The sequence below is a fragment of the Plecotus auritus genome (assembly GCF_963455305.1).
Source record: "Plecotus auritus genome assembly, chromosome: 2".
In the NCBI taxonomy this organism is placed as follows: Eukaryota; Metazoa; Chordata; class Mammalia; order Chiroptera; family Vespertilionidae; genus Plecotus; species Plecotus auritus.
Window position 1 is genome coordinate 107,796,765 of NC_137771.1, and position 14,005 is coordinate 107,810,769.

Here is a 14,005-nt window from a genome sequence, read left to right on the forward strand (position 1 = left end):
TCCTTTTGTTAAGTTGTATGAGTTCCCTATGAATTTTGGAGATTAAACCCTCATCAGGTATAACATTAGCAAATATGTTCTCCCATGCAGTGGGCTTGCTTGTTGTTTTGTTGATGGTTTATTTTGCTTTTTATTTTGATGTAGTCCCATTTGTTTATTTCCTCCTTAGTTTCCATTGTCCTAGGAGCTCTATTGGTAAAGAGATTGGTTGCTACATCATGCATGGTATTTTTCTACCTATGGATTCTTTCAATATTTTTATGGTTTCCCTTCTTACAATTAAGTCCTTTATCCATTTGGAGGTTATTTTTGTGCATGGTGTAAGTTGGTGTTCTACTTTTATTTTTTTGCATGTGTCTGTCAAATTTTCCCAACACCATTTATTGAAGAGACTATCTTGACTCCATTGTGTGCTCTTGCCTCCATTGTCAAATATTAATTGAGCATAAGGACTTGGGACAACTCTGGGTTCTCTGTTCTATTCCATTGGTTTATATGTCTGTTCATGTGCCAATACCAGTTTTGAGAACAGTGGCTTTGTAATATAGCTTAATATCTGGTATTGTGATCCCTCCAACTCTGTTCTTTATCAGGATTGCTGCAGCTATTCAGGGTCTTTTTTTTTATTCCATATGAATTTTTGGCGAGTTTGTGCTAGGCTATTGGTATTTTAATGGGGATTGCATTGAATCTATAGATTGCTTAAGGTAATATGGACATTTTAATGATGTTGATTGTACCAGTTCATGAACACGGTATATTCTTCCATTTGTTTATATCTTCCTCTATCTCTTTTTTCAATGTCCTGTGGTTTTCTGAGTATAGGTCTTTTACCTCCTTAGTTAAGTTTATTCCTAGGTGTCTTAATTTTTTTTGTTGCAATGTTAAATGGTTTTTGTTTTTGTTTTTTAGTTTCTCTTTCTGTGAGTTAATTATTGGTGTATAAAAAAGCCATTGTTTTCTGGGTTTTAATTTTGTATCCTGCTACATTGCTGAATTCATTAAGTAAATCTAGTAGTTTTTTAAAAATATATATATCTTTATTGATTTCAGAGATGAAGGGAGAGGGAAAGAGAGATAGAAACATCAGTTATGAGAGAGAATAATTGATTGGCTGCCTCCTGCACATTCCCTTCTGGGGATCAAGCCTGCAACCCAGGCATGTGCCCTTTTGACCAGATTCAAACTTAGAACCCTTCAGTCCACAGGCTGATGCTCTATCCACTAAGCCAAACCAGCTATGGCAATCTAGTACTTTTTTTATAGAGTCTTTAGGATTTTCTATGTACAAGATCATGTCATCTGCAAATAATGACAGTTTTACTTCTCCTTTTTTAATTTGGATGCCTTTTATTTATTCTTCTTGTCTGATCACTATGGCTAGTACTTCCAGCACTATTTCGAACAGGAGTGGTGAAAGTGGGCATCCCTGTCTTATTCATTTTCTTAGGGGAAATGGTTTTAATTTTTGCCCATTGAGTATGATGTTGGCTTGTAGGTTTGATATATAAGGCTTTTATTATATTGAAGTATAATCCCTCTATTCCCGCTTTGCCGAGGGTTTTTATCAAGAAAAGCTGTTGGATTTTGTCAAATGATTTTTCTGCATCAATTGATATGATTACGTGATTTTTCCTCTCAATTTGTTTATGTGATGTATCACATTTATTGATTTGTGGACATTATCCCAGACTTGCATCCCCGGAATAAATCCCATTTAGTTATGGTGTATGATCTTTCTAATGTAATGCTGGATCTTATTTGCTATAACTTTTTTGAGGATTTTAGCATCTGCGAGAGGCCCAATGCATGAAATTTGTGCAAGAGTAGGCATTCCTTCTCCTGGCTGCCGGCACCAGCTTCCATCTGGCACCCAGGAGCCAGGCTTCCCTCTGGCACCTGGGACCCAGTCTTCCCTCTAGCACCCGGGACCCAGGCTTCCCTCTGGCCTCCAGCAGGCACCCAGTACCCAGGCTTCCCTCCAGCCACCGGCAGACACCTGGGACCTGGGCTTCCCTTTGGCTGCCAACAGTTACCCAGGACCTGGGCATCCCTCACAGCCCCAGCTTCGTCTGGAAGGTCATCCAGTCTAATTACCATATTATGCTTTTATTATTATAGACTAGGGGCCCAGTGCACAAATTTGTGCACCTTGAAAGGAACCTGTGGGCTGCGAGGCTGTGGTAGGCTCAGGGGCGTGTCTTGGCCCATCCTTCATGCCCCAGCCCAGCTCCCCCCCGCCACGGCCCCCAGTCCTCTGTCTGCTGGCAGCCCTGCTCCCTCCGCCACTGCTCCCATGCGCTGATGGCGCCGGCCCTGCTAACACCTGCTGACAGCACGGAGCGACTGGGGCCAGCGCTAGCAGTGGGTGCAAGCAGGGCCAGCACCATCAGTGAGTGTGAATGGCTGCTGCTACCCTGATCACCCCTCAGGAGCAGGAAGAGGTGGAGAAGCCCTCAGGGGCAATCAGGGCCAGCAGCCACTGCTCACACCCACTGATGGTGCCAAGCAATTGGGACTGGCATCGGGCACCGGCAGTGGGTACAAGTGGTGGCTCCAGCGCCGGCTGCGGGTGCCGGTGCTGGTAGTGGGTGCAAGTGGTGGTTCTGGCACCAGCAGCGGGTGTGAGTGTGGACAGCGCTGGCAGCAGGTGCAAGTGCTGGGCGGGACCGCGATGTGCAGGAGCAAGGAATTTTCAGTAACCACCAGAGTCTCGCCCCATTGATAGGGCTGGCACCCGCCTTGATCTGGCATCCCTGCTCACCTGCTCCACCATCCCGCTGTGGCCAATGCCGCTGTGTTCCACACACGCCTCCTGTTGGCCAGCGCACATTATAGCGACTGGTTTGTTTGTTCCAGTGGTTCTACCATTCGGTCTATTTGCATATTAGCCTTTTATTATATAGGATAAGTACTTGTTTGTAGCCATTTTTATTCTTTATGCTTGTGTTCCTTCTTGCCTTTCTATTTCTTCTTTTTACAACAGTCCCTTTAGCATTTCTTGCAATGCTGGCTTGGTAGTAATAAACTCCCTTAGCTGTTTTTTGTCTGCAAAGCTCCTGATTTTCCCTTCAATTTTGAATGATAGCCTTGCTGGATGATGTATTGTTGGATTCAGTCCCTTGCTTTGCATCACTTTGTATACTTCATTCCATTCCCTTCTGGCCTGATCTGTTTCTGTTTGAGAAATCACTTTGATAATCTAATGGGAGATCCCTTATGGATAACCCTCTTCTCTACCTTGAAGCCCTTAAGATTCTCTCTTTGTCATTAACATTTGCCATTGTAATTACCACGTGTCTTGGTGTGGGTCTTTTGGGGTTCATCTTATTTGGGACTCTGTGCTTGTGTGACTTTTTTCTTCCCTGCATCAGGTAAGTTTTCTGTCATTATTTCTTCAAATAAGGTTTTTAATCTTTGCTCGTCTTCTTGTCCTTTTGGCACCCCTGTTATACAGATCTTGCTTCATTTCATGTTGCCCCATAGCTCCCTTAAGCTTTCCTCCTGCTTTCTAATTTTTTTCTCCAATTGCTGTTCAGATTGGGTGTGTTTTTCTGCCCTGTCTTCTAATTCGCTGATTCGGTCCTCAGCATCTTCTAGTCTACTGTTGAAACCTTCCATTGTGTTGTTGTTGTTGTTGTTATTATTATTATTATTATTATTATTATTATTATTATTATTGTAGCTATATCATTCTTCATTTCCTCTTGATTCTTACATTAGTTGGTAATTTTCTCATCCAGCCAGTTTAGGAACTTTATGACCCTTACTCTGAATTCTTTCTTTGACATATTTCTTGCCTGCATTTCATTTAGTTTCTTTCCTGGCGATTCCTCCTTTTCTTTCATTTGGGTTTTTTTTTTTTTTTTTTTTTTGGTCTCCCCATTTTTGCTGTCTCTTTCTGGTCCTGGGCTCCCTGCTTGGGGTTCGAGGTGTTAAAGACCCCAGTGGTTCAATAATCTGGGACTTGCTAGATTGGAGGCTGGGTCTGCCTTGAGTTTCACACCTGTATTGTCTCTACTCTGAGTTGTATCCCCTTCTCCCACAGTTCTGGTCCCTCAGTTGCCTACTTCAGATTCTCAGGGTCAGTGGGGTGTGTGTACAATTCCTGTAGTGTGTGACTCCCTTTGAGGGCTCAGAGCCCTCTTGCATGCAATTCACTGTGCAGCCCTGGCACCCAAGGCAGGATGGTACCCTTGTTCCCTCTGGTAGCGCACACGCAGCGTGATCCTGTGATCTGTGGCTGGGCACACCAGGTTGCACCAACCATGGAGCATTGACCTGGGTATATTTTTGTTGTAATTCCAGTTTGGTCATGGGAGCATGTCCATGCAGCATCCACTTACTCCTCTGTCATTTTTAACCCATGATTTCATTCTTAAGATTCTTAAGATTTGAACCATCTTTAAAAAATAACGTAGTTGAATGACTCATGTGTTGCATATATTTAGTATATTAAAGTAGTCTTTATTATTGAAGAAGGAATAATTTAATTATCAAAATGTATTAGTTATTGCCCTAACCGGTTTGGCTCAGTGGATAGAGCATCAGCCTGCAGACTGAAGGGTCCCAGGTTCGATTCCAGTCAAGGGCATGTACCTTGGTTGCAGGCACATCCACAGTAGGGGGTGTGCAGGAGGCAGCTGATCGATGTTTCTCTCTCATCAATGTTTCTAACTCTCTATCCCTTTCCCTTCCTCTCTGTAAAAAATCAATAAAATATATTTTAAAAAATATATTAGTTATTAACATTTCATTTAAAATAAATTTGGATTCAGGAATAGAAAATTTTTCAGTATTTTATCTCAAAGTATCTTTCTTTTTATGTAAGTCATCCTGTAATAAGTGTATTTGTTTTATTTTCTTTTGATTTTAGAATACTATAATTTTAAATTTATGAAAATTGTGAATTAAAAGTACTAATCATGTGTATATAATAATTTTCTTTTACATTATGGAATACAATTTTATCACAGGTTTCGTCTTGATATATATCGTTGTTTGGCCAGCCCAGCTCTAATAATGTTAACAGAGGAAGATCCAATTCTGAGAGCATTTGAACTTAGTGCTGATTTAAAAGAACTAAGCCTTGTGGAGGTGGAATTCAGGTGGGAATGAATAGAAATTATAAATTATACTTTATATTTTTTTCCAGAATATTTTCAGCCTGATTTTTTCATAGGGCAATTTAAAGTATATATTTACATTTTATTCAAGATGATAGACCTTGCTGCCACCTGCTGAGATTTCCCTTCTCTCTCAGTGGAATAGACCCTGGTATAATGTAGGTCACGTCTTCCCATCTGCTCTCTGACCCTCTTGAGTCCCTGCTTTGTTCCACATTGCCAAAAGCTTCCAAGGGCAGTGGGAAGAGGAGTGGGAGTGGCAGCTTGAGCAAGGACAAAACCGTTTATAACTACTCTCTGTCCTATCTTCCTTACTCCACATCCTATAGTCCTTGGAGTGTGATTCTTCATAACTTTTAGAAGCATGTGGAATGCTTTCTGAACGTCAGGGATGTCCCACACAGAGAGACCTAGTTTGTTTTCACTGTTTAGTGAGAGTTTCTGTTAGGAGAAGTATAGCATGTAGACATTTCTTCTGAAATGAAGAGTTATGTGCAGTTTGTATACCCCCCAAAATTGCTGTTAATAATTTCTTTGTAGATAGGTAAATTGGGGGAAGGGGCCTTTGGAAAAAGCAGCCTATTAAACTACTGATAGACATTAAATTTTTTTTTTTTTTTTTTTTTTTAGAAAACTACATTTAGTCAACTTGAGGAAAAGCTTTGAGACTTTCCCTTAAGTTAAAGTATCCCTGATGCCCTCCAAAGAAGGAAGAATTGATCAAGATTTCTTGCCAGTTCCCACCTTTCTTTTCATGTCCAGCTGATGGTGGAGCCCATGTCTTACATTGCTTTCCTCCAATGATTTGATAAGATTGGGAAAATTCAAACTTCTACTTACTGGAAGGGCAAAATGAAGCTTGCAATTTTCTTTGCCTTTATAGCAGTACATAGTGTGTGTTCTTGAAAGCTCTGAGTTCCAGAAATCTTTAAAAATACCTGTTTATATGTTTTCAAGTTTAGAACTACTATATTTTAATTTGGATACATTAAAATTGACCTGAACTTGAAATGACAAAGTATATACTTGGATGAACATGAGACATGCTTAAAATGTAATTTGTTGCTACTTTAATTAGCACATGAGACTGTTAATAAATTATTTCTTTTAAATATGAAGAACTTTCTATTATAATCTCATAATTAAAGTTCTGAGTTACCATATAAAATGCAATTCCTCCCAAAAAGGGATTTGAAATAACTAGTATGGTTAAATTATAATCGTAGACTAATAAAGTTAGATTTTGAAGTGATCATAGAATCCTTTTCTATAACCCCTTGTTTTTATAGGCAGGTAATGTGATCTATATAGGTTAGCTGTTTTACTGATACCAACATCTAATTAGGAATAGAATTGACATTGAAAGTAGGAGCAGAGTTGTAACTAGAACCGAGGACTCTTTGCATCTAGTCTACTATATCTCCATCCAAATTATATAGCCTCTTTGCAGTCTTCCAGGAATCTATTAGAGCTTAAGCAAATTAGATTTAGAAAATGTATTCATTTTACCTTTGAATAGTGGTTTTACAATCTTTATCTAAAGGTGAGATATCTTTGTAAAAATATACACTCTAGATGAATGTTCCCACCTGCAACTAGATTTCTAGACTAAGAAGCAGGTACTAATTCGGTTGTTAAAGAAATCCAACTATTTATTCTTAGGTATTTTGGTTACATAGTAAATGCAAAAAATGGATGAGAAAAATGTTAGCACCTAAGAGTTTTAAATTTTTTTTAATTATAATTTTATGCAGCCAGTTTATGGAAGACCCCGTTTTATAGAAATATTAATCAATAGGAAATCTTCCTATTTTCCCTTCCTTTCCTTTTAAGAAAAAAAAGGAATACAAATTTCTGAAGTTCAATGGACTCATAATTATTTATTTCTAACTTTATTCTTAAATTATTATACTCAAATATAAATTTAATATAATCGATATTTTTTTAAAAATGGTCTACTAAAACTTCTTAGTTCCTCACAAATTGATTTAGGCCTGACTTAAACAACAGTTAAATCCTAAGTTTTAAGGAAATGTGATTCTGAAAGAGAATTCTTGACTAGACATGTTTTAGGATCTTTCTTTTTAACTTGAATTTTTTTCAAACGAACATTTTAAAAATGAATCAAAATACTATTTTAATACTAGAAGTAGCATAAACATGTTGTAGACTGTTACTGAAAAAATGTTTAGTTAAAAGCTATAGAATAACATTCATTGGTTACCATAAATATATTGTTTAGATAAGTAATATAAAAGGAAGTTTTATACCAAACTTATCTATATATATAAGAAGCCAGCTACTGAAACGGCCATAACAACCTAAAGACCGGTCGCTATGATGCCCACTGTGGCCAGCAAACTGGTCCGATTGGGGTGGGATGGGGCCAGCCAACCAACCTCGTGGCCCCTCCCCCCTGCTGGCCTGCCCCTGATTGAACTCTCCCACCCGGATCAAGAGTGGGGCCAGCCAAATGTTCCCTCCCTTCCCCCACAAGCCTCACCCCACAATGATAGGCCCACAGCCCCTCCCCCCTGGCTGGTCCAGCCCTGATCGCACCCAATAGGGGGTGGGGCTGTCCGGCCAACCTCCTGCAGCCCCTCCCCCCGCCTGGCCCCACCCCAGATTGGCCCCCCCACCCTATTCGGGGGTGGGGCCAGCTGGCCCACCGTCCACAGCCCCTCCCCATGGCCAGCCCCACCCCCAATTGGCCCCCCAATCCCAATCGGGGATGGGGCCTGCCAGCCAATCACCATGGCCCCTTCCCCCAGCTGGCCCAGCCCAACCTCCTGCCATCTCCTCCTCCCCACAGGCCCAGCCCCCGTCCACCTTGATTGGGCCAGGCCGGCGGTCGGACCCCACCCATGCATGAATTCATGCACTGGGCCTCTAGTAGAGAATAAGGGAAAATGAATTAAGAGACGAGCTAGTTGCAAATATCAGAATTTCTAGGGATATCAGTATATATATGGAAATATATGTGTGTCTATATATATACTTATGGAAACATTGTGTGAATACCATGAACATAATTGTGTTACAGTTTTTCCCAAAGCTATAGAAAATCAATGCACAGTAGGTTCCTTTGACAGTCAGCACATAATGACTTCACACACCACTATCAGAACTAAAATATTACCTAGTAAAAGTTCTCTAGTGAATATAGCATAGTTAGAAGTTGGAACTAACATTTCTAATAATCAACCGTTCTATTTTGCAGGAATGATTATGAGGAACTAGCCCGGCAATGTAAAATGTTTGCGAAAGATTTGCTTGCACAAGCCCGGAATTCACGCGAATTGGAAGTTATTCTAAACCATACATCTAGTGATGAGCATCTTGACAAACGAGGATTATTAGAAGAAAGAATGAATCTAAGTCGTCTAAAACTTGCTATCAAATATAACCAAAAGGAGGTATGATGGTTTCTGTGATATATGTAAATTATTTCCTCCACAGTAGTCTAGTGGCTCAGAAGCAAGGCTTTGGAGCAGGACATATAAGTTGAGATCCTAGTTCTTCTTCATAAAAATGTGTGTCCTTGGGCAAGTTATTGAACCTATCTGAGCTTTAGTTTTAAAAATTAACTAAGAATATATAATTAAGAGTTTAGTATAATGTATTAAGTATTAAGCAAGTATTCAGGGGTAATTGCTATTATTTTTAATTTTAATAATAATAATATATATTAATTTAATGTTTTGGGAAATATTAGCTACACAGGTAAGATCTTATGTCATGACCTCACAGTAAACTTTCCCCCTTGTGTTTTGTTTGTTCTAGTTTGTTTTATTGATCTGTTATAATAGTTCTTTATGTAGTAATAGTACCTATCTGTTTAAAAATAAAGTATCAGATGTTATGTTTCCTGATTCTTGTTTGTTAATTCATTGTGAAATACAAAGGTGAAGAGGCACATGGTAAGATAACTAAGTTGAATCTGTCTCTTCAGGCATCATCCCTTCCTATTAAGGGAAATACCTATTTCTACTCCCCATACACATACATGCACATGATTCAGGAAACTGAAGAAGAAAGGTATGTATTTTAAATTTCATTTTAGGGATAATTTACTAAACATTTTATATTTAGACAATGATATCTAGTTGACAGTATGGAGTATTGATAAATGATACTTTACAGGTATTGCTTCTGAGACCCATTTTTATTATCAACATAGATGTTGGAATAAAACTTGTTTATCAAATCTGTTTTAATATAAAAATGGGGCATGAATAGATAATGGTAAAAGATAAAATACAGAACCTTTGATGTTAGGAACAGAATGATTATTTTTATCTTGGTTTAAAATTTGAGCCTCACAATAGGTTTGATACAGGAATTTTGAGATGTTTTCCTTAAGATTACCTAGATAATACTGGTATATTGCTTATCCAGATCTCTGGCTTCAAGTCATATATAATATATATATATATATATTTCTAAGGTCCTTAGTTAAAGTAGAAAATTTATAGGGAAATAAATTAAGTACAATAATTTGAATCAGTGTAGCTATAAGATTATAAATCAATAGAATACCTATATGGTTTCAAAAGGAAATACAATGCTAATGCATATAAGTAGAAACATGTAAACTTCCTCTAATATACATTTTGGCTAGACATTATTGACTAAATCTTAGGTTAATTTCTTTACTACGTTGTTCTACAACTTAAACATGAAATTTTAGAAAATGTTAGAATAGAGAGATAACAAGATACAAAATCAACCTAAGTGATTGGGAAAAGAATCAAGGAGAGGTGGAAAGAACCAAGGTTACCCTGGTTAGGGAAGAAAAAAACTAACAGGCAGTTTCCTGATGACATATTTGTATCCCTGGATGACACACAAGAGATACCAAATATTTCATTCTAAAGAAGATGAAAGAAAAGTAAATAAGTACCTTTTATATAATTTTGAAATGTTCTGTAAGGAAAGGAACATTGAAAACTGATACTTGGGTATTTGTTCATTTTTTTTCCTACTGGCCTCCTGTGGCAAGTATTGAATATGCCTTACCCACATGTATATCCTAATAAGAGAAAAGTGCTTTTTCATTGGCCTTGTCAATTCATATTTTTTAATTTTTCAATTATGCTTGACATTCAGTATTATTTTAATAAATATTTGTCTTATATTTGTAAGTACTCAAAGTCCATTGTAGAGTAGGGTCCCTTGTGAATTATTTTCATCTATTGTCCTTTGTTTTTTGTCATTGGTTTTGGCTGGGATTTGAACTATGAACTTTGCTTTAAGAAGAGAATACCTGTGATAGGACAATAAAATCTAGAGTTGGAGATGACCCTTCCTGACTCTGCTATGTTAGAAATAACCACAGCCTAACTTACATGAAACTTTAGTGCAGAAGTGAAATAGGGTTAGAATGATTTGAAGCCACTTGAGTAACGGAGACTGACAGAAGCATAGAGCTTTTGTGTAAATTTGCTTTTAGGTTGTTTTCCTCAGTCTTTGCCCTGCCATCCAAGAATATCCTTCCATTGATGTCAGGTGTAAGCTTTACAGATATTCAGAATTCAACATTAAAGATCCAGCATAGGTTGGATTTTCCTGCAAGCCCATAGGTGTCTAGCATATGGTGGCAATATGTAGAGTGTCATGGTTGAGATGGTTTCTGAAGGGTTTGCACTCCTCTAGATGGCATTTGTATTAGGTCTAATTTGTCCTGTTGATACTACTCCTGGCTGTGATTCAGATCCTACTGTGACAGCTACAATGGTGCAGTGCAAAGGAGCCATGTAGAAGTTTGTTCTTCTACCACACTGTGCAGTGACTGCTCTGAGCCAGTCCTTTATGTGAGAATCCGACACTTTTCTCATTTCAGGCAGACTCTGGATGTTTCCTCTTACTTAGCTGAGCATAATCTCGCAATGATTTCAATTATCTTTGGTTGTATGTGATTAACATTATCTGCATTTTTGGTAATAAATGCTTCTGTACTTTTTAAAGAAAAAAAAGAAATAGTAATATTTTTAATTGAAAGGAAGATACTCTATAATTTTAAGGATGAATGAAACTAGATTACTAAATATGATTAAAGGAGAAGATAATATTTTCCCAGCTAGTTGGTAAACTTTATTTAGGTAATTCATCCTGAATAACAAAGTACCCTGATACTTAGTGGCATAAAACAGCATTTCATAATCATTTTATAATAGTTTCATAATCACTTTATAATGCTCTTGGATCCTTTAGGTCTGGAATTAGGAAAGGAAACAGCAAAGATGATTTGTCTCTGTCTCACTATGTGTAGGGCCCACCTGGAGGTAGCTCTAATGACCAGGGCTGCAATCATCTGGAGGCTTTGTCAATCATATTTCTGGTGCCTGAGGACTCAAACAGGGAGCTCTGAGTGGGCTGGATGCTCAGGTGGATGAGTCCATAGAGGTGGGCCTCCTGAGAACTGTAACTGAGGAGGGGCATGACTGTCCATAGCTGTCATGGTGGGTTGGCTGCAAGGAGATGGTCTGAGAATCCTCTGAGGGCTGACTAGAATGCTTCCATATAGCCTGGGCTTCCTTACAGCAGAGTGGTTTCATGGCAGGAGAACATTATACAGGGCAGTTTATGGCTCCAAGAGCAAGTGTTCTTCAAAGTAAAAACTGCATGACCTTTTATGACCTACCTTCAGAAGTCATATAGCATCACTTCTTCCAGAAACTCCTGGGTGAAAGCATTCACAGACCTGGCCAGTGGTGCACAGTGGTTAGAGTGCTAGCTTGTGCACCAAAGTTGTCACAGTTTCAATTCCCAGTCAAGGGCACATACCTGGGTTGTAGGTTTGATCCCTAAAAATCAATGGAAAAAATATCCTCAGGGGAGTATTAACAACAACAAAATAAGTAAAAATAAACAAAATTTTTAAAAAAGTAATCACAAGCTTGTTGAAGGGTAGGGAACATTGATCGTGCATCTCTTGATTAGAGGAGTATCAAAGAATTTAAAATCTACCACAGACTTAAAACATTTCCAGTTGAAATTTTGTTTTTCTAATTACATATTTAACATTACTGTTAATTAAATCATCATTATATAGAGGGATGGCAAGGACAGCAAACAGTCCTAAGATTGCTTTGCTATTTGGGGGAAGGGTGAAACCAATAAGTTTGGCATGTTTCTAAATTGGGTAATTGGTGGGAGAAAAGGCTATTTCTTCAATATTTCATCTTGAAAGACAAATTAAGATTCTGTAGGAACACCTGAATCTGCGCAAAAGAATAAAAGATTAAGTAAGAATTAAATGCCAAAAGAAATATATAGTATATTAGGAAATTTCTTAATAAGCATAATGAACAATAGAAATTTAGTTTTAAAAGCTTTGTTTTAAATTTTATCTCAGGATAAATCATTTTAAAACAGAAGAGTAGCTAAATATTATTTAGATATCTGAATGATGTTATGATCACTTGTGCTTGACTTTAGTAACTTTAAACCTGATCCTGTTACTTATGTAGAGCTATCAGAATCCTTAAGTGAGCATTATATTGGGGAAACACTTCTTCTGGAATTTGCAAACTAGAATTTTCTTCTTATTTGGGAACATTTTTCCTTGTCACACCGAATTCAGTTTTAAGTAGATTAAAGAGTAACTTTACTGCATTTAAGTTTTTCTACTTTTATGGACATAAATATGTCTGATTTTATACTTTGATCGCTTTGTTATCTTGACATCTTGGTTTCTTATAACTGAAATCATTAGTTTTTGTAGACTAAAGTCTCTTTCTATGAATTTTACATTGAAATTTCATAAACATTATTGTAAGAGCATTTATAAATTAAATTTGCAAAATAACTAAGGAGGCTAGTTAATAATCATCACTATATAATAGTAAATGCTACTAACCAGGCACTATTTTAAGAGCTTTACATTTAATCCTTGTAACAAGTTTATGAACTAGATACTATTACTATCTTCATTTTACATGTAGGGAATTTGAGGGTTAGAGAGGTTTAAAAACTTGTTCAAGGTAATTTAATGAGTGATAGAGCCTAGATTTGAATCTAGGTAATCTGGCTCCAGTGTGTCTATGCTCTTAACCTCTATACTTTTTATTACATGTGAGAAAAAATCTATGTGGACCGTATTTTAAGCTACTATTAAAACTTTGAATGTCAGTTAAATAATGGTATTATCAGATCCTATTTACAGGTTTCAATTCACTTCTTTTTTTATCTGTGTATTCCTTTTCAGTTTGTCTCCCAGTCTAACTGCCAACAGTTTTTGAACACTGTTTGGTTTGGACAGATGTCCGGTTACCGACGTAAGCCCACCTGTAAGAAGATAATGACTGTTTTAACAGTTGGCATCTTTTGGCCACTTTTGTCATTTTGCTATTTGATAGCTCCCAAATCTCAGTTTGGCAGAATCATTCATACACCCTTTATGAAGTTCATTATTCATGGAGCATCATATTTCACATTCTTGCTGTTACTAAATCTATATTCTCTTGTCTACAATGAGGATAAGAAAAACACTATGGGACCAGCCCTTGAAAGAATAGACTATCTTCTTATACTGTGGATTATTGGTAAGTATCAGGTTCATTTAAAAGGTTCTGTCTCTATTTATCCAATTAATTCTCCTTTGTTTGGTGGCATTATAAACATCTGTATTTAATTTAAACACTTTCATGATCATTGAATACGTAACTAAAATTTTTGTATAGATAAATGTTCCTGAACTTCATGATAAGGGAATAGAGATTTATTGAATACTAGAGGCCCGGTGCACGAAATTTGTGCACTGGGCGGGGGGGGGGGTTGTCCCTCAACCCAGCCTGCACCCTTTCCAATCTGGGACATCCCTCTCACAATCCAGGACTGCTGGCTCCTAACCACTCACTTGCCTGCCTGCCTGATTG

The 14,005-nt window shown here is 37.7% G+C and overlaps 1 protein-coding gene across 7 annotated transcripts in view; it reads left to right on the top strand.

Annotated features, from left to right (window-relative positions):
• The window catches only part of TRPC1 (transient receptor potential cation channel subfamily C member 1), a 189,679-nt gene that overhangs the window by 110,719 nt on the left and 64,955 nt on the right, over positions 1-14,005 (top strand). For 4 of the 7 annotated variants that reach the window (XM_080657191.1, XM_080657192.1, XM_080657195.1 and 1 more), the window contains 3 exons: positions 4,977-5,108; positions 8,347-8,542; positions 13,336-13,672. In XM_080657191.1, the coding sequence (XP_080513317.1) occupies positions 4,977-5,108; positions 8,347-8,542; positions 13,336-13,672 (665 nt within the window). The remainder of the gene's footprint in view (positions 1-4,976; positions 5,109-8,346; positions 8,543-13,335; positions 13,673-14,005) is intronic. The other 3 variants (XM_080657193.1, XM_080657194.1, XM_080657196.1) reach the window with 1 other exon arrangement.